General features: G+C 34.6%; 1 protein-coding gene across 1 annotated transcript in view; it reads left to right on the top strand.

Annotated features, from left to right (window-relative positions):
• Positions 1 to 12,035, top strand: part of LOC137624796 (uncharacterized) — a 90,729-nt gene extending 78,694 nt beyond the window's left edge. Inside the window, exon 4 of the mRNA XM_068355750.1 lies at positions 11,889 to 12,035. Within this exon, the coding sequence (XP_068211851.1) occupies positions 11,889 to 12,035 (147 nt within the window). The remainder of the gene's footprint in view (positions 1 to 11,888) is intronic.
• Positions 12,036 to 12,657: the final 622 nt, after the last annotated feature.

The raw sequence follows: 12,657 nt of genomic DNA, 5'->3' as shown, positions 1-12,657 counted from the left end.
TTTCATAAATTCATTCTCTACTAGCTGTAACTTCCCAGTTTGATTCATGGTTCTAACATTTCAATTACCAATTTTCAATTTTTCTTCAGTATTTACAAACCGGGAGTTTCTTAGCAACTCACTTCAGCCGGGACTGGGGGCAATTCTTTCATTTTCTCTTTCCATAGACTGACTAAATCCATAGAGGATTCATAGGCTAAATTCATCAAAGAATAGCCAGTTTCTTAGTGATGCGCAGCGCCTATCTAAATAAGGCAAGTGACGCCTCCCTGTCCATACTAATTCCAGTAAGATCAACAGCCGGGCATTAGAAGTAGAGGAGTATCCAGAGCACCAAACGGATACATACCTTTTTCAAATTACAGATGGAATTAATGGTCCTTTATTTATGGAACCCATACCTCAAAGAGAATGCTAGTGCCATATTTAAAAGAACTGAAGCTGTTTTTTGCGCATTCGGTTGAATAAAATAGACCCGTCATATATTCAAGCATTTAAATTGTCACGTATATGGCTATAGTATATATTGAATTGTTCACCTTTATTTCAAATTTTGTACTTGTCCCTATTTTCTCATTAGTAACAGGTTTGATTATCATTTTCTATGAAAAGAAAACTTTTTCTTTTTTATTTTCTTATTAATCAATATGATTTTCTATTGAAATAAATGATAGAAAATATTTTCAAAGAACTATCAGGTATCATTTATCTACATTTCTAGTTAAGATTATTAAGATATATATATATATATATATATATATATATATATATAGATAGATAGATAGATAGATAGATAGCTTACAAAATCTATTACTTAATAACTTAACATTATGAAATTAATGTTTTTTTAAATTAAGTATCCAAAATTGCCTTACCATTTTTCAAGGCGAGGCAAAATTGGACACTAGATATTCCATATTTTTTCATTCATTTTTTTTATTTTAAACCTTCCTTTAGCATCATCTACTAATTTGTTTTTAGAAAAAATAATTTCATGTATTATTTCTGAGAAACCCTAAAATGAAGGTGAGGCATTTATTGGACACCCATATTCAACAATTTATATAGGGGTACTTAATACTTTTTAAAAACCAGACATACTAATATTTATAAAGTAGAAGGTTGGGAAATTTCTAATAGCATTATAGTTTTCGAAAATTATAAGTAGTTTTAGAGATATTGTATCTGTCCAATATTTGCCATACTTGTCCAAAATTTCCTCACCTTACTATATATTATATATACATATACATGTATGATAATTTTTTTTTTTTTGCACATTTAAACGTGTTTCTTTCATATTTCAAATAAGCCATATATATTAATACATTAAAGTCTGGATTCTCTTAACGACCTGGGGATCAGAGCCCCAGCCGGAACCGCCCAAAGGCTATGATATCGGACCAGCGGGGATTTGAACCCTCGTCCGGGATATCTGTATGCCAGTGACCATACCACTCGGCCACGAAGAAAGATAAAAGTCGATGACAATTCTTCTATACATATACCTGTCAAATTCAGGTTTTCTGTACTTTGGGCGGTTCCGCTTGGGGCTCTGACCCCCAGGTCGTTAAGAGAATCCAGACTTTAATGTATTAATATATATGGCTTATTTGAAATATATATGTATATGTATATAGATGTATATAATATACCGTAATATATGTAATATGTATACATATATATTTGTATATTTATATGTATGATTATATATATATGTATATGTATATAGATGTATATAATATACCGTAATATATGTAATATGTATACATATATATTTGTATATTTATATGTATGATTATGTATATGTATATTTGCGTATGTATTTTATATATATGTATATATTTATAATATCAAAGAATGGTGTTATTTGTTTGTTTCTAATGTTAAACATTCATGCTTTGTCTTAAGAAGTTCGACTTTCTCACACGTCTGCTTCTACGACAGAATAGAAATCGACAGTTTCACGCATTAAAGCGACATTTAGATCTGACACTCAGATAACGTTGAAATACATGAGCTGGAAGAATGGGATTTACAGTTGAAGATAGATTAGGCTTTAGAAACCCTCGGCCAGAATTTATCAGACAGTTGTTAAGGGAAAAGTCATTAAGGTTGATAATTAGCTTCTGAATATATTTATACATATATATATATATATATATATATATATATATATATATATATATATATATATGTATATATAATATCTATATCAATATATATATATATATATATATATATATATATATATTTATATGTATGTATATATATATATATATATATATATATATATATATATATATATATATATATATATATATATTATATATTTACATATAGTACGAGAATGAAGAATAGTCTCTCTCTCTCTCTCTCTCTCTCTCTCTCTCTCTCTCTCTCTCTCTCTCTCTCTCTCTCTCTCGCTGAAACATGTATTAGCGAACTTATGTGATAGTGTCATATATCTTTTTTTTATTATTGGATTAAATTGAACAAGTGTGTTAGATGTGATTACTGCATTGCTGTTTTACTGAACATAATAATTTTAAACTTCATAGACCGCGAATTCATATTCTCACTGACATTTTTCAAAGAATTTTTTTTTTTTTTTTTTTTTGATAGGGTTTTTTTTTTTTTTTTGATAGGGAGAGAGAGTATGATATACTGTACACTTTTTGTGATTGTAGAAAACAGGATTGAAAACTAAAGTGTATTGTCACCTATTTACGCATATATATATATATATATATATATATATATATATATATATATATATATATATATATATATACTGTATATATATATATTATATATATATATATATTTGTATATATATGTATATATATATATTTATATATATATATATATCTATATATATATATATATATATATATATATATATATATATATACATCGAGTTATGATATAATTTATAAATACGAATATGTAATCTTAATACAATTAGCTGCTCATTTGTAAATTGAATAGATTTTCAAAAGGACCGAAAAGCCATAATTTTGTCCTCACACCCTTGATAGCATTGTGTCCCTCATTTAAAACCATTCTGCCCTTCCCATTAAGGTCTCATCACATGTTCCATATAGGTGATCCCACATGCAGCTAGAGGACCTTTCAAGTACCAAACCTAAAGTTATTAGCGATTTTAATTGAAACCATCTTTGCCAATAGTGGTACGAGACACTGGGTAGCCTCCATAATCAGTGGTTACTGATCCCTTAATAGCCTTTACAGATATCCAATTGAGGACTGTGATATCCATTCAGGGATTTCTCATGCGAGGATCATGACTTACCAAAATTTATCTCTAATTGATCTTGATTCATTGGTGCTTTTGCACTCCGTCATGGGATGCTGCAAATGTGTTGTGAAAAGGAATGGTGAACTGGCAATTGAATGTTTTTTTTTTTTTTATTGGATTCATATGATACGAATCATATCGACTTTATATTTGAGGTCATGAATATTTTCTCTCTCTCTCTCTCTCTCTCTCTCTCTCTCTCTCTCTCTCTCTCTCTCTCTCTCTCTCTCTCTCTCTCTCTCTGTATTGAAAGTCATGAGGTCACGTTCCTCGTAAATCAAATTATGTAAAAATTGTTTGTCCTTGTCTTAGTAAATACTTTATTATTATTTACTGTAAATATTTACTCATTTGAAGTAAATACTTTATTATTATTTACTGTAAATATTTACTCATTTGAAGACGGATATACCTCATTTAAATAATTACGCTCATTTTCGAACTAATTGAATAATTACTAAGAGCATTAGCCTTAATGCATTTAATCGGATTTTTGAAGTATTTTCCATTATATCTCATTTATTTTGCATTTTATTACTCTGAAATACATTTTTTTTATTGAACTATGTATAATAATTAGCCAAGTGTAAAATAATCTATTATGGTAATTTAAACTCTCAACGTAGTTCTGAGCTACCGTAAATTCCAGTGAATGCAGAGGTTTACATTTTTTTTCTCAAAATATGGCTTTTTTTTATTTGTATATACCTTTAGACTCCTCATATGACATCCTTCTGTTTCATGCTGGTTTCTTCACAAAATGACTGGTAGTTGTTTGCAGAAACATAAATAAATAAATATTTGATATGCATTTTTCTTTTATCTCACATTGATCATTTAACAAACAGCTAATTTTAAATGCCGCTCATGAATGGCAGAGGGAAGGGACAGTACCAATGAACTAGCAAGCAGGACAATGCTCTAGAGACTGGCCATATATTATATGATTAGTCCCTTAGGCCCCTCCTCCACCCAAGCTAGGACCTAGGAAGACCAGGTAATGGGGAGGGGAAGTCGTTCCAATATGCATGGGGGGAGGGTTGGTCTTCTGGATAGGCTGGGAGGGGGTAGGAAGATGATAGACCAGGTATATTATTATTATTATTATTATTATTATTATTATTATTAATTAATTAATTACTTACTAAGCTACAACCCTGGTTGGAAAAGCATGATGCTATAAGCCAAAAGGATTCAACAGGGAAAATAGCTCAATGAGGAAAGGAAATAAGGAAATATACTAAAAGAGAAGTTTAAGAATAATAGCATTAAAATAAATCTATTATATATAAACTAATAAAACTTCAAAATAACAAGAGGAAAAGAAGTAAGATTGAATAGTGTGCTCGAGTGTACCCTCAAGCAAGAGAAATCTAACCCAAGACAGTGGAAAGACCATGGTACAGAGGAATGCTAGATGGATAGTCTAATGAACGACAACAATTATCAATTATTGCTTTATCAGGAAGTCCTACCTCAAATTATATAGCTCAAATCCATAAATACAATCTCTCTCTCTCTCTCTCTCTCTCTCTCTCTCTCTCTCTCTCTCTCCTCTCTCTCTCTCTCTCTCTCTCTCTCTAAATGTATATATATATTGTATATGTATGTATATATATATATATATATATATATATATATATATATATATATATATATATATATATATATTGTATATATATGTGTGTGTGTATTTATGTGTATATATATATATATATATATATACACATATATATATATACATATATTGTATATATATGTGTGTGTATTTATGTGTATATATATATATACACATATATATAAATATATATTATATATACATATATATATATATATATATATATATATGTATATATATATATATATATATATATATATATATATATATATATATATTAATCACACATTCACAAAAATGCTTAACTGAAAATGATTAAAAACAATAGTAAACGGACCCTGCATGTTTCCCCTTGCAAAACAATTCCACCCTGGCATAAAACCAACCAGTTTATATCTGGCTTTGAATACCAACGTCGACTGATTCCTCGTAACCACCACTCTGCTTTCTGGAATGCAATCACGACTGATCGTAGCGCACCCTCTTGGCCTTACCTGGGAAGAAGGTGCTATTGTTTACACTTGCCAAGTCGAATACAATAGTTAGTTGTTTTTATTGATTAGATACCGGTAGGTAATAGCAATTGCTTCATGTTGTGGAATGTGCTTGGGATTTTATGATCAGTTTTAATCTCTCTCTCTCTCTCTCTCTCTCTCTCTCTCTCTCTCTCTCTCTCTATATATATATATATATATATATATATATATATATATATAGAGAGAGAGAGAGAGAGAGAGAGAGAGAGAGAGAGAGAGAGAGAGAGATTAAAACTGATCATAAAATCCCAAGGGTATTCTCTCTCTCTCTCTCTCTCTCTCTCTCTCTCTCTCTCTCTCTCTCTCTCTCTCTCTCTCTCTCTCTCTCTTATATATCTATCTATATACCAAGGCACTTCCCCCAATTTTGGGGGGTAGCCGACACCAACAATGAAACAAAACAAAAAGGGGACCTCTACTCTCTATGTTCCTTCAGCCTAATCAGGGACTCAACCGAGTTCAGCTGGTACTGCTAGGGTGCCACAGCCCAACCTCCCACATTTCCACCACAGATGAAGCTTCATAATGCTGACTCCCCTACTGCTGCCACCTCCGCGGTCATCTAAGGCCCCGGAGGAAGCAGCAGGGCCTACTGGAACTGCGTCACAATCGCTCGCCATTCATTCCTATTTCTAGCACGCTCTCTTGCCTCTCTCACATCTATCCTCCTATCACCCAGAGCTTTCTTCACACCATCCATCCACCCAAACCTCGGCCTTCCTCTTGTACTTCTCCCCTCAACTCTTGCATTCATCACCTTCTTTAGCAGACAACCATTTTCCATTCTCTCAACATGGCCAAACCACCTCAACACATTCATATCCACTCTAGCCGCTAACTCATTTCTTACACCCGTTCTCTCCCTCACCACTTCGTTCCTAACCCTATCTACTCGAGATACACCAGCCATACTCCTCAGACACTTCATCTCAAACACATTCAATTTCTGTCTCTCCATCACTTTCATTCCCCACGACTCCGATCCATACATCACAGTTGGTACAATCACTTTCTCATATAGAACTCTCTTTACATTCATGCCCAACCCTCTATTTTTTACTACTCCCTTAACTGCCCCCAAAACTTTGCAACCTTCATTCACTCTCTGACGTACATCTGCTTCCATTCCACCATTTGCTGCAACAACAGACCCCAAGTACTTAAACTGATCCACCTCCTCAAGTAACTCTCCATTCAACATGACATTCAACCTTGCACCACCTTCCCTTCTCGTACATCTCATAACCTTACTCTTACCCACATTAACTCTCAACTTCCTTCTCTCACACACCCTTCCAAATTCTGTCACTAGTCGGTCAAGCTTCTCTTCTGTGTCTGCTACCAGTACAGTATCATCCGCAAACAACAACTGATTTACCTCCCATTCATGGTCATTCTCGCCTACCAGTTTTAATCCTCGTCCAAGCACTCGAGCATTCACCTCTCTCACCACTCCATCAACATACAAGTTAAACAACCACGGCGACATCACACATCCCTGTCTCAGCCCCACTCTCACCGGAAACCAATCACTCACTTCATTTCCTATTCTAACACATGCTTTACTACCTTTGTATAAACTTTTCACTGCTTGCAACAACCTTCCACCAACTCCATATAACCTCATCACATCCCACATTGCTTCCCTATCAACTCTATCATATGCTTTCTCCAGATCCATAAACGCAACATACACCTCCTTACCTTTTGCTAAATATTTCTCGCATATCTGCCTAACTGTAAAAATCTGATTCATACAACCCCTACCTCTTCTAAAACCACCCTGTACTTCCAAGATTGCATTCTCTGTTTTATCCTTAATCCTATTAATCAGTACTCTACCATACACTTTTCCAACTACACTCAACAAACTAATACCTCTTGAATTACAACACTCATGCACATCTCCCTTACCCTTATATAGTGGTACAATACATGCACAAACCCAATCTACTGGTACCATTGACAACACAAAACACATATTAAACAATCTCACCAACCATTCAAGTACAGTCACACCCCCTTCCTTCAACATCTCAGCTTTCACACCGTCCATACCAGATGCTTTTCCTACTCTCGTTTCATCTAGTGCTCTCCTCACTTCCTCTATTGTTATCTCTCTCTCATTCTCATCTCCCATCACTGGCACCTCAACATCTGGAACAGCAGTTATATTTGCCTCCCTATTATCCTCAACATTCAGCAAACTTTCAAAATATTCCGCCCACCTTTTCCTTGCCTCCTCTCCTTTTAACAACCTTCCATTTCCATCTTTCACTGTCTCTTCAATTCTTGCGCCAGCCTTCCTTACTCTCTTCACTTCTTTCCAAAACTTCTTCTTATTCTCTTCATATGACTGACCCAATCCCTGACCCCACCTCAGGTCAGCTGCCCTCTTTGCCTCACGTACCTTGCGCTTTACTTCCACCTTTTTCTCTCTATATTTTTCATACTTCTCTATACTATTACTCTGCAGCCATTCTTCAAAAGCCCTCTTTTTCTCTTCCACTTTCACCTTCACTCCTTCATTCCACCATTCACTGCCCTTCCTCATGCTGCCTCCAACAACCTTCTTGCCACATACATCACTTGCAATCCCAACAAAATTTTCTTTTACTAACTTCCATTCCTCCTCTAAATTACCAGTTTCTCTTACTCTCACCTCATCATATGCCATTTTCAACCTTTCCTGATATTTACTTTTTACCCCCGGTTTTATTAGGGAGGTAGTGAGGATTCACTACCTCCCTTTTACATCCACCTACTCTATTCCCCCACTCTTTTGCTACAACTAATTTTCCTTCCACCAAAAAATGATCAGACATACCGTTAGCCATACCCCTAAACACGTGCACGTCTTTCAATCTTCCAAACATTCTTTTAGTTACCAACACATAATCCATTAATGCCCTTTCTACTACTCTTCCATTTGCCACTCTTACCCATGTATACTTATTCTTATCTTTCTTTTTAAAGAAGCTAGCACCTATTACCATCTCTTGTTCAACACACATGTCTACCAGTCTCTCACCACTCTCATTTTCACCTGGTACGCCATACTTACCAATGACACCTTCTACCTCTCCAGCGCCCACTCTAGCATTTAAGTCACCCATAACAACTACATAATTCCTTCTACCCAGTCCTTCTACACACCTAGTTAAATCATTCCAGAACTCATTCCGATCTTCTTCACTTTTCTCACTACCTGGCCCATACGCACTGACAAACGCCCAACATTCCCTACCCAACCTAACCCTTACCCACATTAACCTAGATGATATCTCCTTCCATTCCACTACTTTACCTGTCATCCATTCACTCAGCAATAACGCCACACCCTCTCTCGCTCTTCCCCTTTCAATCCCAGACACTCTACCAGACATTTCACCAAACATCACTTCACCCTTTCCTTTCATCTTTGTCTCACACAAGGCCAATACATCCATCCTTCTACTTCTAAACATACTTCCAATCTCACATCTTTTACTCTCTATCGTACTACATCCACGCACATTTAAACACCCCAAAACTAGAGTGCGGGGAGCAGTCACTCTCCCCCCAGCTCCATCTCCTTGTCGATGTCTCGCAGGAATTTTTACAGGAGAGGGGGTTCCCAGCCCCCTCGTCCCGTCCCTTTTAGTCGCCTCTTACGACACGCAGGGATAACGTTGGCGCTATTCTAATTTTTATATATGCCCCCGCGGCCACAGGGGGCACTCTTATATATATATATATATATATATATATATATAGAGAGAGAGAGAGAGAGAGAGAGAGAGAGAGAGAGAGAGAGAGAGAGAGAGAGAGAGAATACCCTTCTGACATAGTACAAACCAGAATGTAATATATATATAAATATATATATATATATATATATATATATATATATATATATAAATGTATATTTATAATTATATATATATTTATATTATTGATTATATATATATATATATATATATCTATATATATGAGAGAGAGAGAGAGAGAGAGAGAGAGAGAGAGAGAGAGAGAGAGAGAGAGAGAGAGAGAGAGAGAAGGTTTATTGGTCATATGTCAATGTTTTTTTTTTGGCATTTAAGAGGATTTGGCCATGGACTTTTCCATTCTAAAGAAATAATACAAGCGTAGATAAATATATCAAGGAATTGTTGGGAAACTTAACCTTTATTCCCTAGAGAACTCTTATTTGATCCAGTGGGTGTGTACCTAAAAAGAATATTTTGTAGGCACTCTCATGAATATAAATCTGTTTTCTCCAGATGATTTGGAATAGTTCTGAATGATTTTACATTGATAGTAGAAGGTTGGCCATGGCACCAGCCACCCGTTGAGATACTACAGCTAGAGAGTTATGGGGTCCTTTAACTGGCCAGACAGTGCTACATTGGATCATTCTCTCTGGTTACGGTTCATTTTCCCTTTGCCTACACATACACCGAATATTCTGGCCTATTCTTTACAGATTTTCCTCTGTCCTCATACACCTGACAACACTGAGATTACCAAATAATTCTACTGCACTGTTATTGTTCAGTGGCCACTTTCCTCTTGGTAAGGATAGAAGAGACTCTTCAGCTTTGGTAAGCAGCTCTTCTAGGAGAAGGACACTCCAAAATCAAACCATTGTTCTCTAGTCTTGGGTAGTGCCATAGCCTCTGTACCATGGTCTTCCACTGTCTTGGGTTAGAGTTCTCTTGCTTGAGGGTACATTCGGGCACACTGTACTGTCTTGTTTCTCTTCTACTTGTTTGGTTAAAGTTTTTATAGTTTATATATAAATATTTCTTTTGATGATGCTTTTCTTGGAATATCTTATTTTTCCTGTTTCCTTTCCTCACTGGGCTACTTTCCCTGTTGGGGCCCCCGGGCTTATAGCATCCTGCTTTTCCAACTAGGGTTGTAGCTTAGCAAGTAATAATAATAATAGTTGCTGAAGATAGAGAAACTGATCCATAATAAAGTCCTTATTCTGTTAGGTTGCATTTAATTTGATGTAATTTTAAATTTATTGTGTTGTTTAATGAAGCTAAATAATAACTTGAGTACAAAATTCTTCTGCTAGAAAATAGGTTTGTAGAAGCGTAAATAAAAGCTTCTTGTTTGCAAATAAAATTGACTTACTGATGAGTGATGCAATGTAATTTGTGGTCTTCAGAAACATGAAAGTAAAAAAATGTTGGGCGCGGGGTGACTTGGGGTTTTGATTGTTTACATTTCCATATAAAAGCAAAAAAAAAAAAAAAAAAAAAAAAAATGCTTCAAGTTCCTTGCAACTTGCAACGCTGTAAATAATTTTCGAAAAATCCATTAGTACCCCAACTTGTTTTATGTAACTGTAAAACTGTAACTTAAGCCCTTAAATGCCTTCACGATGTCTAGTCGTTTAAGATAATTTATTCCTTTGATATTGGTATTGCATGCTAATTGATTAATAACCCCAGTGATTTGAAAAAATGTATACTTACTAAAGATAATTTTGGAAGTCAGTGAATAATCTAATACCTTGTCGGTTTCCCTTAGCCTTTGCCTTGTGGTTTATCGCAAATCGCTTACTGACAGTTTACATGAATTTACATCAAACATATCATGGGAATTAAGAGTGGCATTTGCTGAATTCATTCAAGTGTATAAAAGTTACTTTGATAACTGCAGTTTGGAACATGATTCCAGATCCAGGGTCTAAAAACAAGATAATTTGATATTATAAGTATTTGATGAAGTTACAAAATACAAGTTGAAACTTTTAGCATAAACACAAGTAAATGTAGTTAATTTGATGGCAAAACTTCTAAAAATACTTTTTAGTTATTTGAAATGGAAGAAAGTGACCACGATGTTTTCAGTTTAAGCCATTACAAGTGAATTTTTGAGACGAGCAATTTAGAATTTACAGAATTGAAAAAACGCTTGATTGTATAAAGACTATAAAACCATTGCTCTAAGTGTTATTCTTAGGGTGCAAAATTTTGATTCCATTAAATCTCGACGACAGAATTCTACTTGATGTAAAACGAGATGCATTTTATGTGGCTTAACCTTCGCGAGAGTTAAGTTGAAGCTTGAGTATACGAATTTACTCTAGATAATTTTTTTTTTTTTGCTTATATTTAGATCAAATAATTTCGTGATACACATAGGGACGCGTTAAACCAGCCACGATGTCTTAAAGACATTCAGTTAAGTCGTTTTTCAAAAATGGTAATGAAGTAGACGCATGGTGAGGGTCATAAACTGATCACGGTTCATCAATTTAATATATTGATATAGCTAGTTGAGGAATGCTCCTAGTTTATAGAGCCTAAACACTTTTTAAAAGGAAATTGTGAGTCATTCATATATTTCAATGAATAAATAACTGAGAATGAACTTCTATGAACTGTATCCACGCATAAAAAACCGCTTTGTATAGACACCAATGATTGATGAACTACGCGTCGCCCCATATAAGAAAGCGAAGGAGCATAAACCCGCGACTACCACCAACAAAAGACGCCAAATAGCGCCCTACGGGACAGTATTTTATGTACCTCTCGGCTTTGACAGACTGGTGCGATAGCCCTTCGAATGGACAGACAAACCACAAGGGCTCTGTCACGTTGCTTTTATTGCTTCTTCAGAGTTGCTTTTATTGGTCTTTGAAAGAGTCTCGCTCTCTCTCCCTTTTGTGGGCTGAGAATTCGCAGGGCGTGATAAAAAGGCTGCCAGAATTGCAGAGTTATGATTGGGTGTTTTGTGTATATATTATTTTAGCTTGGCTGAGTGTATCGTTTGTCTTAAATATGGATGGGGATATATATATATATATATATATATATATATATATATATATATATATATATATATATATATATATATATATATATATATATACATATATATATGTATATATATGGTACATTTTTGCACATTTAAACGTGTTTTTTATATTTCAAATAAGCCATATATATTAGCACATTAAAATTTGGATTCTCTTAACAACCTTGGGATCAGAGCTCCGGGCGAAATCACTCAAAGAATCTAGTATCTGTCCGGCCGAGCTTCGAACCCTGCTCCAGGATACTTGTGTGACATTGACCATACCACTCAGCCACGAAGAAAGATAAAAGTCGATGACAATTCTTCTGTACATATATATACCTGTCGAATTCAAGTTTTTTGTACTTAAAATTGAAATCAAG

The sequence above is a fragment of the Palaemon carinicauda genome, chromosome 31 (assembly GCF_036898095.1).
Source record: "Palaemon carinicauda isolate YSFRI2023 chromosome 31, ASM3689809v2, whole genome shotgun sequence".
Lineage (NCBI taxonomy): Eukaryota > Metazoa > Arthropoda > Malacostraca > Decapoda > Palaemonidae > Palaemon > Palaemon carinicauda.
This window is presented reverse-complemented; position numbering and strand designations above follow the sequence as displayed.